This window comes from Penicillium verhagenii (assembly GCF_028828195.1).
Source record: "Penicillium verhagenii strain IBT 33310 chromosome Unknown utg000003l_segment0_segment0, whole genome shotgun sequence".
Classification (NCBI taxonomy): domain Eukaryota; kingdom Fungi; phylum Ascomycota; class Eurotiomycetes; order Eurotiales; family Aspergillaceae; genus Penicillium; species Penicillium verhagenii.
Window position 1 is genome coordinate 3,585,930 of NW_026643167.1, and position 19,608 is coordinate 3,605,537.

General features: G+C 49.9%; 7 protein-coding genes across 7 annotated transcripts; 4 read left to right on the forward strand and 3 right to left on the reverse strand.

The window, feature by feature from the left end:
* Positions 1-525: 525 nt before the first annotated feature.
* Positions 526-3,125, forward strand: N7466_002714 (uncharacterized protein; the record flags this gene model as incomplete). The annotated part of the gene is made up of 2 exons (XM_057162112.1): positions 526-1,351; positions 1,417-3,125. The coding sequence occupies 2 exons, from the start codon at positions 526-528 to the stop codon at positions 3,123-3,125; spliced, it is 2,535 nt and encodes an 844-aa protein (XP_057025397.1).
* A 322-nt stretch (positions 3,126-3,447) lies between these two features.
* N7466_002715 (glycoside hydrolase family 154 protein) lies at positions 3,448-5,647 on the reverse strand (the record flags this gene model as incomplete). Its single annotated transcript, XM_057162113.1, has 3 exons — positions 3,448-4,652; positions 4,774-5,072; positions 5,166-5,647. The coding sequence occupies 3 exons, from the start codon at positions 5,645-5,647 to the stop codon at positions 3,448-3,450; spliced, it is 1,986 nt and encodes a 661-aa protein (XP_057025398.1).
* A 1,580-nt stretch (positions 5,648-7,227) lies between these two features.
* Positions 7,228-9,369, reverse strand: N7466_002716 (uncharacterized protein; the record flags this gene model as incomplete). Its single annotated transcript, XM_057162114.1, has 1 exon — positions 7,228-9,369. The coding sequence occupies one exon, from the start codon at positions 9,367-9,369 to the stop codon at positions 7,228-7,230; it is 2,142 nt and encodes a 713-aa protein (XP_057025399.1).
* Positions 9,370-11,158: 1,789 nt separating this feature from the next.
* clf1 (putative cell cycle control protein (Cwf4)) lies at positions 11,159-13,247 on the reverse strand (the record flags this gene model as incomplete). Its single annotated transcript, XM_057162115.1, has 2 exons — positions 11,159-11,389; positions 11,463-13,247. 2 exons carry the CDS (start codon positions 13,245-13,247, stop codon positions 11,159-11,161), a joined length of 2,016 nt encoding a protein of 671 aa, XP_057025400.1.
* A 436-nt stretch (positions 13,248-13,683) lies between these two features.
* Positions 13,684-15,240, forward strand: N7466_002718 (U4/U6-U5 snRNP complex subunit PRP31; the record flags this gene model as incomplete). Its single annotated transcript, XM_057162116.1, has 1 exon — positions 13,684-15,240. The coding sequence occupies one exon, from the start codon at positions 13,684-13,686 to the stop codon at positions 15,238-15,240; it is 1,557 nt and encodes a 518-aa protein (XP_057025401.1).
* Positions 15,241-16,726: 1,486 nt separating this feature from the next.
* On the forward strand, positions 16,727-17,567 carry N7466_002719 (uncharacterized protein; the record flags this gene model as incomplete). Its single annotated transcript, XM_057162117.1, has 2 exons — positions 16,727-17,327; positions 17,392-17,567. The coding sequence occupies 2 exons, from the start codon at positions 16,727-16,729 to the stop codon at positions 17,565-17,567; spliced, it is 777 nt and encodes a 258-aa protein (XP_057025402.1).
* An 875-nt stretch (positions 17,568-18,442) lies between these two features.
* N7466_002720 (uncharacterized protein) lies at positions 18,443-19,598 on the forward strand (the record flags this gene model as incomplete). The annotated part of the gene is made up of 4 exons (XM_057162118.1): positions 18,443-19,070; positions 19,133-19,347; positions 19,400-19,492; positions 19,560-19,598. The coding sequence occupies 4 exons, from the start codon at positions 18,443-18,445 to the stop codon at positions 19,596-19,598; spliced, it is 975 nt and encodes a 324-aa protein (XP_057025403.1).
* Positions 19,599-19,608: the final 10 nt, after the last annotated feature.

Genomic DNA, 19,608 nt, shown 5'->3' on the forward strand with positions numbered 1-19,608 from the left:
TAATTACTTAGGCGGATCACAAGTGCCTCTTTCCCGCCCCCAAAACGCACTCATTTCCCGATTGAACGTGGACTTGGACCCCTGAGCCCTGGATCCGAGGCCCCAAAGGTACCAAGTCGAGATTGAGAGGAATAGGATTCTTACTCCGTAGAGTGAAAAACTTGTGAAAAATTGGGGATTATGTCTGGGCAGCAGTAATCTGTTTGACTTTTATAGATACCAAGGCGGCTCTGGATTTAACCTCAAAATCCGAAACCCCAACTTTTCCCCTTCTCCCAAGGGTCCAGCTTTGTGCATCCGAGACCCCAGAAAAAGAAAAGAAAAAGGGAAAAGGGAGAAAAGAAAAAAAAGCAAGATCCGCTTGAACGCCAAGCCTGAACAAGGGTCTGCTGCAATCAGCACACCAAAAAACCTGCTAATCAGACTATTTTTAAAACAGCTAGGTACTCCCAGATAATAAAAGCGAATGCATTTCAGCTTCTGCGTCTATGTCTACGTTGTGACTTCTCCTCTCTCATGCCCAGCATGGCTGAATCGAGCGAGTCACAGCGCTCCCTCCTACAAGAAGAAGATCTAGTCACAATGCGACCGTCCAACTCTTGGAACCCACTGGGCCGATCATCTCCAGAACCCGACTATGCCTTCGCACTCAATCACTACCCATCGCGCGATAGCTTCGCCGACGAAGTCTTCCGCGAGGTAGGGCTGGGACTGCGACTCTCGGACGAATCTAACGAAACCCTCACCGCGCGGGCGAACAGCCGCAAACATAGGGAAAGCCGAGACTCGTTCCTCTCAAATAAGGAATCTCCACCCACCGACAGCCAACCGACCACTCCGGGCTTCTTGAAAACGCCACAGGAGACACCGATCATTTCGACCCCGCAGCAACAAGTTCTGAACTGCCCCAGCCGATCGCCCGTGCTACAGCGGCGATTTGGTTGGGTTCCCATTTCAATTTTTGTTTTGGCCTTATACGCGACGATTTTTTCGGGCATATATCTCATTATCGCTTTTTGGAAGCCGCGATGGAAGAATGTGGGGAGCGGGAAGCCACTTTCAGCCGCAACTGCCAATCTGCTTTCTGCTTTCTTCGCCAAGACCATTGAATTGGCTTATGTTACTATCTGTGTGGCGTTTTTGGGTCAAGTGCTTAGCCGCCGGGCATTGACGACAAATTCGCGTGGCATCAGTATTGCTGATATGGGGATGCGGACATGGATTATGCAGCCGGGATCCATGCTCGTGCATTGGGAGACGATGCGATACTCGGCGCTGACATTTTTGGGGGCCATTGCCTTGACTTCGACATTTGTCGCTATGCTCTACACTACCGCCGCCGAGGCGTTGGGTAAGTCCTCGCCCTTGACGTATCCTGCGCATATATCACAAAGTAAGACTAATGATCGTGTTCAGTGTCACCAAAACTGAATCCCGGGCCACGTGAAAATACAGTCATCTGGGGGAAAGTGTCTGCTGCTTTTGCCAATGACGTATACCTTGAGGATACCTGTAAGACGCCGATCACAATATCGATGGATAAGGACTATAGGAACTCGACCTGTCTCGAACTCTTACATGTAGGAACTGCCTACCACAATTATCAACAATGGATTTCTTCTTGGAGCGAGCTAAGTCCTAGCAACATGTCAGACAAGCTTTCATCACGTCCTCCACCTACTGGTTCGATCTGGGACAACACAACTGTCACTGGTAGCTGGATCGAAATTCAAAACATAACTGAGTTATCGAAAAAGCATAACCGAATGATGAATAACGTTACAATGGCATTTCCGCACGGAAATGTCCCTGCAGCTGCAATGGACCCAAGAAACGACATTCGGCAACCACAAGAAGCAACCGGTGAAGGCACATACTCCATCGAGGCATCGGTGCCCTCGCCCGCAGTCAACGTGCTTTGTGTGGGCATGAATGCTACAGAGCTGAAGCCAATAATTTACAGCGAGTGGCCATATCAACATTTCAATGCCGTCACATGGATGCAGGACATATACTCCGACACGTATATTCCGAAATTGCCTCTGTATCTCAACAGTACAGTTGTCGACTCGATCTTTGGCTTTGGCCCGGAATACGAGCAAAGACCACCCACTTTCGGCACGTACCCCGCAGAATATAACACCATCCTGTACTCGACAGGCGTTTGGCCGACAGCCGCAATCTATCTTCTCGGGAAACCCTCTGCCTCCTCCCCTGACTACGTGATGTGCTCTATGAAAGCAAAACTAACCGGCGTCTGCTCAACGCTCTACGATGCCGATTCAAGTGGAGCTTCGCTCTACACCAACTGCGAGAACTCCTCCAACACCCTTCAATATAATCGCCATGTCGACAATTTCAAGGAAGGTGTCTGGTCTCCTGACTGGAAAAATGTCGCCGATACATGGGCTACCGCGGTGAACCTGGGCTCTGGCATCACGGTTGCCGATGCTAGTAACGAGCGCTTGATCATGCAAATGATGCCAGCACATGATAACAAAACGAACACCTGGAGCCTGGATCCAGCTCTTCCTTCAATTGCTGAGGCACTTGCCGTCATGGCAGGTAGTACGCTCATTCTCAGCACGCAAAACACTCCGTTCGTGCAAGGATGGAGCTACAATTTGGCTGAAAGCCTTGAAACCCCTGCATATGAGAATTTCACCGCCACAATAAAAGCAGTCAGCTACTTCTCAGGCGGTACAGATAAATGGCAGGGCGTGTTCTATGTTATTCTGGTTTGCGCTTTCCTCACCAGTGCCGTGTGCTTGGTGTTCATGATCATCGAAGCTCGCGGACACCAAATTACCGACTTCACAGAGCCGCAGAATCTCTTTGCCCTCGCGATGAATAGCCCACAGAGCGCCGTTCTTCGAGGCGCTTGTGGCTGCGGTCCTGTTGGACACCAGATGAAAGAGCGCTGGTCGATCGGCATGCAGGAGAACGACGAGCACTACTATATTCGTGCAAGGGCAGATGGTGCTAGTCCGGAAGCGCAATCAACCGGGTACTCAAGGGTTGATCAGATGGAAGTTGACGATTCAGAAGTGAAGCCTTTCAGTCCTGCTGTTAATGAATTTAGGAGAATTTCGAACCGAAATTCGTGGTTGGGGAAGTTTTATTAATTTTCTAGCGATATCTTTGGGCTCTTCTTGCATATGGAGTTTTATCTTGTCTCGCGTTTCATGCCCATGATGTGAATATCTTACTATATTATACCATACCCTTCTCCTTTGAATGACTCTTACCTGTTGTCAGAACAATTTGAGCTTAATGATTGCAATTTCTACTCATCAATATAATTTCCATGTGCTATGTATGATCTTTCAAATGTTCACGATTTTGCTGATCCAAATGTTTCTCTGAAATCAAGACTCTAAAGTCACCGAAACTCTCCAATTCCACAAATGCCAAAAAATAAGATGTACAGCACGTACAACAGTATATCTACTCCTTCTTCTCCATTCTTTGAATCAACCAATCCGGAATCTGAGGCTTCTGCTCCCACATGGCCTTCCAGTCCGTGGACCTGGTAGGCAACGCATAAACAGCAGTCACAAACCAACTCTCCTGCCCAGCCGCCAAATCAACAGCCAAAGATGGCAACAAAGTGCGCCCATGAATCAAATTCGAATTAGGGTCCGCAGCAACAATCCGCCCCGAACGTCCAATCCCCGAATTATAAAGCTCAGTAATACCCACCGCACCAGCAGCAGAAACCACCAACGCACTCTCACCATCCATCACAGTTCCCTCCTCAGCCTCCACCTTCTTCCCCCCATCACCAGCACCAACCTGCAAAGCCCCCAACGTCCGTCCATTATCACTCCGAATCCCATAAATCGCAAAAGCCCCCTCAGACGTCTTCAACGCCCGCCCCGTCCTAACCCGATGCGCCCGCAGATGCCAATTCGGCGCCTGCCCAGACGGCGGCACAAGAATACTCTCAACATCCACATCCGCCCACGGCTTCCACCCCGAAACAATCACCGGCGTCCCCGTCGCCGATCCCGATCCCGATCCCGATTCCGGATACTCAATCCGCGCATCAACAGCCACCCGTCTCGTCTTCCACACCTCGCCACCATCATCACACAGCGCAAGCATGCTATCAGGCGCATACTGCTCAAGCTCATACGCGCCCGTCGGCACAGAGTACCCGAACGACGCACTGTACGCGAACTTCCCGTACTTCGCCTGCGTCCCGCGCATAGCGTAGTGGCACGCCTGGCCCGACGAAAGCAGGAACGAGTGGCCCCCGCGCCGCACGAGGATGTGCTTCGGGTAGCTCAGCGCTTTTATCTCGGGCAGGGCCGCGCTCGGGTAGTCTTCTTCGGGGCTGGTCCAGAACGCGTGCTCGTCTGGGAGCGCGAGGGCCAGGAACGAGAGACAGCACCAGTAGGGCGAGCCGGAGGAGTTGTAGTTCTCGGTTAGGTAGGGGTTTGAGTAGCAGAAGCCCAGGTTGAGGGTGCCGTCGTTGGAGAAGATGTCCTTTTGCTTCGACCACCAGCGGAAGTTGCGGAGGAGAAGTCCCTTCACCATGCCCCAGGTTAGTTGGGGTGGGAGGTCGACGTCGGCGTAGGCGAGGGCGCCCCAGAAGCCGGACATGGCGAAGCGGTAGGTCATTGAGCGGCCGAAGGGGATTGCGCTGCCTGGAGGGGAAAGCGAGGTCAGTATTTAGCACGGGAGTGGTTATTTGTCTAATATTGATGGTCTGGGGCATGGATTGATTGATTGTTGGGCCGTAGGAGTACATGCAGAACTTGGACTTACCGTCCGGAGCAAAATAGTGCACAAAGTCCATGGCGTATTGCTTCGAGCGCTGCTTGTATCTCTCCGCGCGCTCTGGATCAAAATCACCAGCCAACTTCGCATATAAAAGCTGCAAGAACTGAATAGCGAAAGAACCAGAGTAATAATCCATCTGGTGATGGCTCTTCGGCCCATCATTACTCCAGCCATCCCCGATATGAAACGTATCCAGGTGATCCATATCAGCCTCGATCCTGGCATGCGAGTACTCCGCGCCATTCTTCTTCAAGCCCAGGTTAGCGAAAACTCGGAACCAGAGCCTGATGCCAGTGTCGGGTTAGCCAACAACCATCCAAACAAACAATCGATGCCATCAATTCAGGGAACATCCAGTTAGTATGTGCATCTCTTACCAATTCGTATTCGGCATCTCCAACCCATTAATACTCCTCAACCAACCGCCCACATCGCCCCTCTCCTTCTCGCTAAGCGGGTCCCAGAACACATGCGGCGCAACAGCCAGCGCAAAGCCAAGTGGACACATTTCCACCATGCGCTGATCCGAGTCTTCCAGATCGCCCCAGTACTCCGGGCTGGCGGGGTCGCAGCCATTGATGATACCTGTTCGCCAGCGCGCGGCATCGGCGTAGTCGTAGTTACCTGCGAGAAGGGATGCGAGGCCCCATAGTGGGCGGGCGAAGCCTTCGAATTGGGCGCCGCCTTCGTCGAAGCGGGTGGGTGTTGAGCCGATTTTGACGCGGGTCTGGAGCGGGGTGAAGAGGGGGAGGAGAGGGTTTAGGATGGCGGTGCAGGCGGATTGGAAGTCGGCTTTTGTTTTGAAGGGGTTTATGCTGAAGGGTTGGGGTGGTGTTGTGCCGTTGGCGTGGATGGACATTTTGGGTGGTTTGAGTATACTCTAGTAGGTACTCTAGGCGTAGCTCTGGTGTTGGAATTGGTTATAACAGCTCTAAGGGTTGTCAACTGTATCAGACCTTGGGAGGCTTTTAGGGGTGGCGGGGTTATATAGGATTTATTATATGCTAGAAGCGCTGAATACTTTACTGTACATTGGGTTCATAGTCGGGAGTTTAGCCGATATCATTTTTGCCGGAACGTGGGGATTTTACCCCATAGAGTGTGGGGGAGAACATCGGCGATTAAGCCGATGTTAGGCCTTCTGTGCGAGAATAGCTGGAATAAATCCCACCTATTATGTTGAATGATGGGATGTGTCTAGCAGATACTTAACTCTAGTATAGCTTTGTCTCTGCCGCTTATTTTCTAGTGTAAGCAAAAAAGGATCTTGCTTTACCCGGCTCGTGAGTGGTACTAGAGGCACGTTCGGGATTCGGATATCAACCCCGAGACCCTCTCCATAATTGAGCAGCAGCCCAACCGTGAATGCCTTTGAGTCTTGTCGGTTCTAGTAAGCCGACGGGGATTGTACTGCTCATATATGGACAGATAAACGTCACAGTTCTCGATGTTGTTCAATTCTCTCCGAGTCTCCTGTGAAACAAAAACCCTCGTGTGCATGGAACGCGCCATAGAAAAAAAATCAATGTACTTTGACGAGACTGGTTTCCAAGTCTGCCGGTAAGCTGTCTAAAATTAGTAAAAGGCACTCAAATGGCGAATCACGAAGTACTGATGATGGTTCCGGGAAATTGTGACAACTATTGCGTGCGTACAGGGCCATCCCAACACTGCAAGGCCAGGGGTTAGCAGAAAATATGATTTCCATACTAGCTTTCCATGACCCAGAGCATCGATGCATTATCGCGCAGTCGAGTCGAAACTTCTGTCACTGCAGAAAATCCCAAGGTTTCGCGCCCCTTGTAGACTCTCTGAGTCTCGTATAAGCAACATGCACCTCGAGGGGGAAGGGATACAGCGGATGGCGTGGATCCAGCATTGAACAGGGGGAAACGAACTCCCGAACTACCCTTGGGAGCGAATGAAAGGAAAACATTCAACCCTCCAGGATTCAAAGACGAGTTCAGTAATAAAGGGTACCCAGGTACCATGAATTGAATCCAAATATGAATATGTACAGAACAAGAACCAATCAACCAAGGCTCATCAGCACGAGAGCAACAATAGTCAACCAGAACACGCGAGTATGGACACTGACATACAATAGTGTTGTAATGGGAACACATAGTAGAAACTGGAAACTGAGAGAAAAAGAAAAAAAGAAAAAAAGAGAAAAAAATCTGCGAGGTACCGCTGCAAAACGGGATAGGTATGCATGCAAGGGAGATGCAACAAGGGAATGCGACCGTCAAGGAAACTTTTACAAAACACCAACACAACCAAGAGACGCCATGCAAGGAACGAGCAAGGACAAGAATAAAGATGAGATCAGGGAGAGTGAGATGGTAGATGTGGCAGAGATGATGGAGAGAGTGATAAGTGTGGATGAGATAGATAGATGGGAAATATGATAGTGCGTATGCAGTGCCAGAAAAGTACTCAACGTTCGGCGTGGAGGTTGAGCCAGCTCATATCTGAATTGTAGGTGCCAGAGGGCCCATGCTCGTCAATATTATCTGGAATGATAACACTGGACCGGCGGTTAGATTGACGAGCATATGATTTTGAGTTTGTTGCAGGAAGATTCGTGTTGCTTCCGCCGTAATAACTATTGCTGTAGTTACTGCTGGTCGGACGGCCTAGCCAGCTGCTGTGGCCTGCTCCAGTCCAATTTGTGTCGTGCGGGTCATCGTCGGACATGACGCTAACCGAATCAACGCTTGAAATTCGCGCGGACTGGCTTTCAGGGATGACAAGGCGGCGAGTGTGGCCACCAGCTTCTGTTGTGGGGCTGCCGCTGTTAACCTGTCCAAGTGGTTTGGGTTGATCGAGGAATCCGAAATCCAAGGGCGCGAGATTGGACATGGGCCAGGCGGTGCTGCCACGGTAGTCGGATTTGGTGTAGGAGGAGCTCATGGTGGAACGGTCTGAAGACTGCATTCCAGCAAGATGTGTCGCGCGGTTGTCGTCAAAGTACTTGCCCCATCCTTCGTCAGTGGTTCGGTCTCCAGGCTTGTTTCCAGGACTGGAAATAGCCTCGACGGCGGCAGCAACGGCGGCAGATCGATCTGAATCATCAGAGTACATGCTTGATGGGGCCAATCCACTGGAAGGAATGGGCGATAGACCTTGCTTGCCCAATCCGTATCCGTATCCATAGCCCTGACCGGGGGCCTTCAAGGCCTTCTCTCCAGCATATTTGCCAGACATTATAGCGAGGGAGTCGTCTGACACGGTCGCGACGGGAACAGGACTCTTTGCCATGGGGTAGGCTCCTTCGGTCAAGGGTTCTATACCTTGGTCCTGGAAGCTTAGACGGTCCTTTCCATCTCCACCTTTTCCTTGACCCTCTGGGTCTCTCTTCTCCTTTGCGCGGCGGAGGAAAAACAAGATGGCAACTAGAATAACGATGGCACCACAAATACTGCCAAGCGTAGCACCGATGATGATACCGGTCTCACCGGAGTTGTCAGAAGCAGCAGCAGCAGCAGCAGTCGATGACGGGGTTGCAGTTACAGAGGGAGTCGAAGAGGCTGTTGCAGTCGGGGTGCTAGATGTGGTAGTGGTTCCATGTAAGACACTCTGCGTACCACTACCATAGAATAGTTCTGTTGTATTGACCCAACCGTTGGCTGTTTGGTTGAAGATAGACACAGTGTTGTTGCCGCTGCCGCCGGAGATGACAACCAGATTGTCGCTGCTTTGAGCAATTGCGTAATCAGAGCGTAGCGTGGTTCCGGCATTTGAGCTGTTGTACGAGGGATAGTCGGCTAAGCTGCGTTTGGAAGATGCGGATCCAGTGACATTAGCCGAGATGGCCTTTCCGTCTTTGATGATCTCGTAGCTGGTGATAGTATTCGGCGAGACGTCCATATTAAAGTCCTCCAAGATCTTGTTCCCGTCATCATCGCTCACAATGGCGAAACGACCCGTCAATGAGGTGATGTCACTTGGAAGTGTCGCTCCAGAAGCCACCCAGCCTATGTCGTTATTAGTTCCATAGATGTACACCTCCGTTGTGGAGGTATAACCACCAACCAAGGCGACGGTTGACGAATTCCACTTCAATAACATTGGCGAGTCTGCCGAGGGAACACCATTGGGGTCGCTTGAGCCGAGTGTATATGGATATGTAGTCTGGAGCACGTAGGTGGATTGAGAAGCGGTATCGGAACCCACAGTGCCTCCATACATCAAAATAGTAGCGTTACTCTCCAGGTAACCCACCGCATGCCCGAGACGACCTGCCATAATTGACCAGTCAGTCGAATTCAGGGTCTGCCATGCCTGGTCCTGGTAGACATAGCGTTGCAAGCCAGAATAGGTGGTTGAATCGCCGGACCCGCCGACTACGTAGAATGCCAAATTGTCCACGTCGCCCTCCACGGCGGCGGTGACACATGCAGCGCCAGTGACGTTTACACCCGGTGATAGGGTGTTCCAAGCGACTGTGGTGTTGGAAGTTGAATTTCGTTCTAGGGGCAAAGACGCGAATCCGTCTGGGGAATAGACGTAAAGAGTATTGTCATGGACTGTAGAGCAATGGCCCTCCAAGCTCATCGGGGGCTCAGGCACAGTCATGTTGAAGAAAAAGGTGATACCAGACCAGAAAAAGAAAATAAAAGAATGCGGGAGGCCAGCCGGCAGCGGACAGTGAGGTCGGGCCGAATAGTTAGAGAATGAACGGTGACTACCAGAGTACTATCTCATTTCGGCCGGGACGAGCGTTCAGGAGCAATGTGCCAGCATCCAGGAGAGCCGGGAGATATTCTTCAAGAATGTGATATGTTCCGGGGGGTGGAAGGAGCGAAAAAGAACGAGGTGTGGAGTTGGTATGCGGGAGAAGCGGGAGAATAGACGACGCGGGTAGCTAGTGTGCTGGATAGAAGGATTGTTGGTCGCGAATCTTCTCGAGATGATCGGAATGTACGGAAGGACGAAGCTCAAGGCTTTGTTGACAACGCGAAAAAGGAGAGCGAAGGTGATTCAAGCGACAGGTCGCGAACGAATGAAGCTGAAGACGGTAAGTACACATACATGCATCACAACAAACAAAGCACTCACCGAAGGGACGGAGTGCGCAGCACAGGGAGAAGAAAAAAGGATGAGGCAGGAGTGAGACAAGCACCCCCTAGAGCCCCGAGTTAGCGTGGAAAAAAGGGAAAGGACGCGATCCCCTTAACGGGCCAAGCTTATGACGAAATGGCCTAGGGGTTTTTTTTTTCCTCTTAAAAAAGATTTAAATAAGCAAAATAATTGAGATAATCAATTGATAGGTTCTTAATTTTGAGTAAGCTTTGAATGTTCTTCAGATGGTTGTTTCCTCGTGCATAGGGGAAAAACCTGCATCTAATGACAAGAGTATGGAGTATTCTCGGCTACAATGAGTGTCTCCACCAACTTGCATTGCAATAAGTTATACGAGTATGTACAGATTTGCTCTGTAAGTGCTATAATAAATGTTCTATAGCCGATGTAAGGATGCAAAACCAACAACTGCTTTGTGTAATGTCATAGGTTCCAGTTTACCTCCGTACCAGCCACCAAACGCCAAACGCCCAAACATCAGAACCGAACCCCCTTTTTTTTTCGAAGTGGATCAAACACAACCCGTGGATTTATCCCCGTGCGCGTGTAACCAAGAGAGAGAAAAAACAGGTATAGCACCAATCAATATACTCCATAATATGTGTTGTACATAGTAGTAGACAATCATCTTTCTTACCCATGGGATTCTTTTTTTTTTTTTGCTTTCTCTTTTTCTTTTCTTGTTCTCTCTGGTTTCATGTAAATAACAAGGATCAGATCTCCAATGAAAAATCGTGGAAATCTCATCAAGCCATATCTAAACCCCCGCTTGCCAGGAACTAGCGTGGGATTAAAATGAAATCGCCCCTCAAACTAGGCGCCTCTGGGACTCCTCTTATTCCTCTAATTCCTCCACTTGGGCTCGTGGGTACAACGGTCGTGTTGAATAGATGATGTATGACCTGGCCCGTGCTGTGCTCACGAGTCACACGTTCCTGCTTTTCTTACTTGCCGTGTACTCCGTTCGAAAGAGAAAAACAGAAAAAAAAAACAGAAAAAGAAAAGGAGAAGTTTCAAACTTGGAAAAAACCAAAGAAAAGAGATTCTGACTGGATGGAGGACAAGCAAAACCTTGGATCGCACAGTCCCCACACGGGCTGACTTGACCTTGGGGTATTGACATCCATGGATTGGACCAACTCTTACCGAGTACAGGCAATATACAAATCAGCCTGCAAATACTGGGGGTTTGTCCGAGTACGCATTTTGAATACACTGGGGAGGTTCATGCAAACATAGCCAATAGTTAACTTGGAGGATATTAATAACACAGGGCCCCGCTCTACTGCCCGCTCTTTTTCCACTGGTGCGCCTTTTGGAGCAATCTCGATAGATTCGCGGCCGCTTGATCGTCTGCCGGGAATACGTAGTCCATGTATTCCTCGTAACGATCGTCCTCCAACTTGCGGCGTTTCTTGACCCGGCGCGGCATCTGTTTCTCGATCTTGTCAATGTCCTCTGCCGAACCGTAGGTGTTCTCGAACGATCGCCAAGCATTCAGTAACTCCACGCGCTAAAAAAGAAAAGAGAAAAAAATTAGTATGAGTATGAACCACACAAAATATATACCACAAAAAATCACATACCTCTTCCTTCATATCCTTGTCCTTGAGGACCTTGTGTGCCCGATTGAATACGGCACGAGCACGTCGCTTGGCTTCCTCGCTGACCGGTCGCTCCTCTGCCTCCTCTTCCTCTTCCTCTTCCTCCTCGGGTATATTGACTTCGAATCGGGCGTAGTTGATCCACACCTTCACGTGGTCGGTCTTGGCCAGGAGACGCTCGTACAGCGCCCGTACGCGATCGTACTCTTCTTCTTCCTCTTCAAATTCAATGTAGGACTTCCAAACCAGCTCCGGCATATCGAGCGTCGGTTGATCAATGCCCAACTCGTACAGGCCCCGCGCCCGGTCTTGGTCATCCAATCCACGTTCAAGCTCGGCATATTGAATCCAAGATTGACTGTTGGACGGATTCCATTCGATTTGCTTTTCGTACAGGGTTCGGCATCGAACGAACTCAAAGAGCTGTCGCTCCAGGTCAATGTAGCCACGGAAAAGCTTGTCTTTGGGGCAAGCACCGATCGCCATACCCAGGGTCTTCCGCGCGGTTTGCAACTCCATTTGACGGATCTCGAATTGCGCTTTCATCAGCCAGACCTTGGCAAATGTGAACTTCTTGTGTGGCACCAGCTTTATGCATTCCTGGTAGATCTGACGTGCACGCTCGGTATCCTTGGCCTCCATTTCTTCCCATATGGCGTAGAAGATCCAGAGGTAGATATAGCGCCGCCAGTGTCGCTTTTCTTGTGATGGGGGAATCTGGGCAATCGCACGTTCGTAGATGTCTCTCACGCGCTCCGGATCACCTGCTGTTTCCTCAAGTCGTGCAAAGTCAATCCAGATATCGTAATTCCGCGAATTCTCCTTGAGCTGGTCTTCATATTGGACTCGGCGTTTGGAAAGAATAACATCCTCGACACCTTCCCGATCACCAAACTGCTTTTCGAAAGTTGTGTAGGCCTTGTGTAGGACCATCGACTTGGACCGCGGTAGGCGATCAAGGGCATACTTGTAAATCGCTCGAGCGCGCGCAAATTCCTTCAGCTTAGCCTCAAACTTGGCATAAGCCGAAAAGAGCTTCTCATCCATAAAGTCCTCGCCCAATGTCTCAATTGCAAGACCGTACACCTCACGAACCAAATCGCTGGTTCCATACTCTTCTTCGAAACGAGCCCATTTGATCCAATTCTTTGGCTCGGGATGCACAATTGTGAAGCGCTGGAAGATAGCGCGGGCTCTGTCAAACTCATTATACCGTTTCTCCAACTTGATATAGCATCCCCATGCTCCCTCTTCGGGCTCCCAGGACATCCAACGTTCAAAGACTTGTCGGGTACCAGGGATATTTCCAAGAGTCTCCTCCATGTAGACATATTTGTACCAGAGTTTATCGATACGGGGAAGGATCGTCACGGCGCGGTCAAGGAGATTGCGAGCATGGTTGATGTTTCGGGTTTTCATCTCGGCCTCGATATACCGGATCCATAGGACGACAGAGGTCGCATCAACATCCAGGGCGCGCTCGAAGATTGATCGCGCACGTCGGAATTCTTTCTGCTCTAGTTCCCATGCTGCATAGCGCATCCAGTTGTTCATATTAATGCGGTTTCGGCGAACATAATCCTCGAATTCCTTGCGCTTGCGGCCTTGGTACTCGTGAAGCTCTTCCAAGTCGGCGAAACGCTGTGTCGGGGCTTGCAAGCCAGGCTCTTGCCGGTCCACGGCCTCACGGAGCAGCTGCTCCGCAGAAATCTGGATCGGCGCAGCGGCCTTGTTCTTGACCCGGGGAGGGCCTCGTGATGCCTCCATGGTGACGGATTGAGGGTATCGGGGTTGGCGGAGAAGTTGAATTGATTAGTTAAGAGGATGGACAGTTATGATGGCAATTGAGTGGATTTGTAGGGAGGGAGCAGCGTAGCTGCGAAAATGAAAAGGAAAGTGGAAGAGAATCAGTACGAGTTTCTGATTCTATCTTCTTTCATAAAGGCCCAAACTGGCCAAGTAAAGATGTTGCAACTCTTACGATACCTCAATCAAATCGCGGATTGAAATCATTGAACCTGCACTTCTGTCCGATTTCGCCACCCGCATTAGCTCTCGTGACTAAGCCAAGCTTCACTTCCGCAAATACAGATTCCACCGAAACTTGACATCTCCAAAGGCCGCCGGTGGCACCTAGAAATCCCTTTTCTTTTTCGACGAGACACCTTACCCTTCATCCAAACTCCCCGCAATCTAAGCCACCATGTCGACCGCGGAGGAACTCATGCGCGATTTCGAGGACGATGATGAAGATTTCCAACAAGATGAGGATCTCGAATTAGAGCAGGAAGATGAGCAAGAGGCTCCCAAAGAAGGCGGCGAGGTCACCAACGAGTTCGACCGCTCAATTACAACCGGTGATGAACTCACCCGACTACACAAAGTGCTGCGCGATCACTACTCTATCCGATTCCCTGAACTCGAAACTCTTGTCACAAGCCCTATCAAATACGCGAAAACCGTCGCTATCCTCAAAAATGGCCCGCTTGACGACATCAAGGCCATCTCTAACTCTACGGACAACTTGGTGGGGGAGTCTCTCAAGGGTGTGCTGGATGGCCCCTCTCTCATGGTTGTCGCGGTCGAGGGAACGGGCACCCGTGGTCGTGAGATGACCGATTCGGAATTGAAGATGGTGATGGATACATGCGAGAAGATTATTACACTTGATCGGGAACGTACAGCGCTCACAGAGAGTATCCGATCTCGTGTGCACCAGATTGCCCCCAATCTAGCGACACTCATTGGAGCTCAAACTGCCGCCCAGTTCCTCAACCAGACCGGTGGATTACTAGACCTAGCGAAAATCCCGGCTTGCAACCTGGGTGCACAGGGTTCTAGGAGACAAGATGGATTGGGTTTCGCTACGAACCATGGCGTGCGGTCACAAGGCTTCCTGTACGACTCGCCACTTATTCAGGAAGTTCCCAATGACCTGAAAAAGCAAGCCATCCGAATCGTATCCGCCAAGATGGTTCTCGCAACCCGCGCCGATGTATCAAAATATGCCAAGGATGGCTCGCTCGGCGAGGAACTGAAAGAGCAATGCTTCAAGCGACTGGAGAAACTGACTGAGCCTGCCCCTAACGCTTCAACCAAGGCCCTTCCAGCCCCAGATGATAAGCCATCCCGGAAGCGTGGTGGTCGACGTGCACGAAAGGCCAAGGAGGCTATCGCTATGACTGAGATGCGCAAGGCCCAGAACCGGGTTGCCTTCGGCAAGGAGGAGTCAGAGGTCGGATACGGTACAGGCGAAGGCACTGTCGGTCTGGGTATGCTGGGCCAAAAGGAAGATGGCCGCATTCGTGCTACACAGATCGACCAGCGCACCCGAGCCAAACTCAGCAAGAACAACAAGGGCTGGGGTGGCTCCACCCCGGCCGGTGGTACCGCCTCCTCTTTGCGTGGCTTTGGTCAGGGCGGCATGAGTGGCACTGCCAGTGTTCTTCAATCCAAGGGCCTCCGCAGCTCGGGTGTTGGAACTTCCTTGGGTGGCGGCTCAGCTGGTACCGCTAGTACCATTGCATTCACACCTGTGCAGGGTCTCGAGCTCGTTGATCCTAAGGTGCAAGCCGAACTCAGTCGCAAGCGCAAGGCTGAAGAAGACCGTTGGTTCAACTCTGGCACATTCACGCAGGTTGGCGGCAGCCAGAGCAGCACCCAACCCAAGGAAAAGGATGGGTTCAAGGTTCCAGCTCTGCCGCTCAAGAAAAAAGTGGATACTGGAGAGGGCAAGATGGGCCCACCTGCTAGGCCATAATGACATCCGCTTGTCTATGTATTTGTTTATTGCGGATCTGCATCTGGGTGGCGTTCAAGAACTATCAATGACCAGAGGTGGCTGGCTTTCATATTTTAACCTCGTGATACCAAATTTTGTACAGTAAATTGACCGATCTGGTCATAGCCAATCACACCAAAATTCCAAACATGGAAAACTTTGAAGGATTTCAAATTCCCGTTCAGCCTCATCTGGGCAGGATTTCTTCGAATTGATTGAGTACACCTGGTACCCAGTAGAATTTCGTACATACTGAACATTCATTCTACCAGCATATGGCTCTCCGCCACACCTTCTGAGGCGGCGCGCAACTATGCACAGATATCAGGTCATTCATTTGAATATTACGATGCGATTTTCTTAGCAAAAAATCTAGGTAGCTCCTGGATTTTGCTTGCAGTACGTTCAGGTTACCAATTGGTGACTTTGAGGTCTGGCAGCCCTGGACTTTTTCATGGCCAAACCGAACGTTGATTTGAAAAATGGCTCCAGGTGGCGAAATTCGCGGGTGAGATCAAATATTGGCTTAGCTCCCTAAGGGCTATGTAGTTTGTACCTTCTACACTTAAACTCGTGCCTCTAGAGCCTATCAAATTGGAGGCTTTGAAATGTAATATATTTCTGTATCCCCTGAATTAACTTTGAAGGGTTTATTCTTATTTCTAAAAATCCCATGGTTCAAATGTTTCTGCCCTGATACATATTCATGCATTGCAGATCAGGGGATTTACCGTCCGCGGGTACTCCGTATACATATTCCTTAAACGTCAACGCTGCCGAACCATGGTTAAAGACAGAAAACCCTGTTCTAGAATTTATTCAGCGAACCAAAGAAGAAATTAACAATGGAAAAAGGAAAAGGGAAAGCCGGTACACCTAATGAAAATTTAATGAAAATTTAACCTTTGCCCCAAAACACGTGGAGGCTTTAGCCGTCAAATATTTGAATACATTGGGGCACAGTGAAGTCAGGACATGGCAATCCCAAGCAGCAATTGATTAGACACATGTGCACGATCTCACTGAGGCAAGTGGCTTTTCAGGACTAAAGAAATTGAACTATCAAATGTAGATTGCGTGACAACTTTAAAGATCCGACCCAAACTTTGACTGTGGCACATTCAATGGCGTGCTTATGCCGAGTTCTGTAGCCGTTCTTTCGCAATCTGGGGGAATGTGGCACCAAATCGAGAAACATGGTAGCGGTGTGCAGAGCTTGCGTGCTCAATTTTTATCACTGTGGTTTTCTTTTAAATCCTTAGCAAAGTCCGTGTCGCCTTCTTTCATCCTCTCCCTCTCATCGTCCTCGCATTTTTCTGCCTTGCATAGACCCGCCAGTGCTCATCAAGAAAAAATTGGCTCTTGATAGACACATACTGCACCAATCCGTGTCTCGTTGACTTTGAGAATCAAGCAAAAGCAAACCTCACATATAATATCTGAAACCCGCAGCAGAATTCCAAGCATGACAGTCGAAGTAGCCGTACCGACCCTGAGCGGTGCATCAACAAAACTCGGCCTGGGCAAAGAGCCAAGCCCTCAACCCATCTTGAATCGGCTACTCCGGCACGATCTGGTAACATCGGATTTCGACGAATTGAAGTTCCAAGCTGCTGCGTCTCGCCAATTGCAACTGCCGGCAGACGGACCGCACCAAAAGTACGACGCTTCAGACATCCAAGACTCCCGTCTGATCGCCTCACCATACAATTCACCACCCCATCTCCTGGACCTCAACAGCCTAGACACGCAAAGCCGGCTCCTATCTCTGGCATTGGCATATTTCACGCCCACCAGAGACGACTATGCGACAGCAGAGTACCTGGATTCGTTCAATTGGACCGAAGTCTTCGATCTCGTGAAAGCATTCTCCGCGGCCGAGGGCCACACATGGACAGCGCAGACTTTCTATGTTGTGTCGTTCCGGTCAGTCCTGCAGCCTGGTGTTGATAATGACCATCTGCATGATCTGGATGCGTATTCGCACCAGGAAGCTACCGCCAGCGGTGGGTTGCTGAAGTATTGGTACGGAACCAAGAACGAGAAGCGACAGAATCTGGCGACTTGTGAGTTACTACTATTTCCTTGACTTGAACTCCGTGGCTGGCAATGGCTAATTATTGTGAATAGGCATTTGGCGGCATCGAAATGATGCGAGGTTGGGAGGTCGAGGCCCGTGGCATGCCAAGGCTAGGGCGGCTGGAAGGGAGCTGTATGAGGAGATCGTGTTCTCAACTATGAAGCTGGTCATTGAGGATGGGGTTTCTTCTTGGAGTATGAGCAAATGGACTGATGCGGATGAATAACGAGGGATTCTAGTGTTGTTTCAAATGTTGTTTTTTCAGCGCATGGACTGGAGTTTGAGATTATTAATTAGCATAAAATATATACATATGGGGTTCATCATTGAAGATCAAAAAACAAGGGACCGTATGAACATTGAAGGGATAGTCAAACCTGAATGATCGAAGGACTCCATGCGAGGACGAGCATGTGTAGTCAGTTCCAAGATTTCTCATTCTACTTGCGTCATAAATCTCTGGACCTATTAGTATGAACATGTTAGCAATCAAGGTAGTTGAGAAATGCATTTTCGCGGGGTTCATATGGGATTGCACCAGATGACCAGGTGAGGGGCATCAGCGCGTTGTGACATCGGATAAACTCCACTATATATTTCAATTGTCAAATTAGAGTCGAGGAATAAAAATATGACATGACGGTGCAACCTATCAAGGTGATAAAAAGAAGACTTCCAGTGACTTTCCCCGCGACAAGAGAAAAGAGTAAAATTTCCCGCAGTGGAGTACTAGTATTGAAGGGTTCCACTTCTTCATCGAGTACACTTCCCCGCTGTGAGAGCGGGGATAATTACCCTTCTTTCTTCCATCTCGGCCTCGCGCAGCCCAAAGATCTCTCCATGAAGTCACAAACTCCATAAAATCGCCGAAATGTTGCTAAGCGTGGTTAGCGATTACAACTGTGGCTGTTTGGTTGGACGTGGCCCTTGATTATTTGATTTGATTATCCCCACAATCGCGGCAAACCGTCCTACAGCAGGGCAGCCATGAGGCATATAAACCTCAACATGTTCCACGGGGTGTCATTGTTTTTTATTTCCTGATAGGCCCAAGGTCCAAATTCTTCAAGGTTCAATACTCTCGCCTTCCCATTATACAAAATGGTTGCCATCCTAGCGGACCGCCTCGCAGTCAGCGACGGGCCCTTGAACTCAGAGAACGCGGCTCTCCTCCGTCCCTCTGATGCCACTCTACCACTCGAGGAGCTACGAAAGAGATTTGAAGAGGATGGATATCTCTTTTTGAAGCAAGTGCTTCCACGAAACGATGTTTTGGAAGCCCGCAGCGCATACTTCTCATCGCTCAAGTCCACCGGCATTCTAAAGCCTGGCAGCGAGCCCGTCGAGGGTATCTTTGACCCGGCAAAAAGCCACGAAAAATATCCTGGAATCGGCGCTGGACATGCCGACGGGAATGGCAGACCGGGTGGTGAACAGGCCGCGGCATTCGTGGACCTAGCCCTCGACGCTCATTACCAAGACTGGTATGCAGAGAAATTCTGCAACCACCCGGCTCTATATGATTTTATTGCTCGATTCTCCGGCTGGAACGAGAACACGCTCAGTCTGCGTCGTACGCTACTGAGAAACAACCTTCCCGGCTCGAAGCCCATTGGTGTGCATTATGACCAAATCTTTCTGAGACATGGCGACCCGACCAGTATCACGGCCTGGGTCCCGATGGGTGACATCAAATTGAATGGCGGGGGCTTGATCTATCTGGAAGATGGTATGTTGAGGCGTCGCTTCCCATTGCCTAAGCACTTGGTGACATGCTAACCTGGATTGTAGGCGACGGTATTGGGGTGGAGCTGGAGCAAGCCTTTTTCAAAAAGGCAAAAGAAGCCGGTATGAGCGATGAAGAGGCTAAAAATGGCTTTAATGCCAATATGATGGCCACGGGCTTGCTCTCGGAATTCCCGGCGGAGTTTGCCCGGGATCATGGGCGGCGGTGGTTGGTCTCGGCCTACGAGGCTGGGGATGTTGTCTTACACAAGCCTCATATGGTATGTTCTCGATTTTTTGATAGATGAACTGCCTCTGACTATGGAGTTCTAGATTCATGCATCAACCATTAACCATGATCCCGATAACGTGATTCGCCTTGCGACGGATCTTCGATTCTGTGACTCGTCAAAGCCATTTGATAAGGTATGTCTTGCTGAGGAATACCCTCAAGTTGAACACCAACGTGCTAATGATTTTGCTCTTATTCTAGCGATGGATGAATCACTACACTTTCAATGACGGGGTTTAGATATGACGTT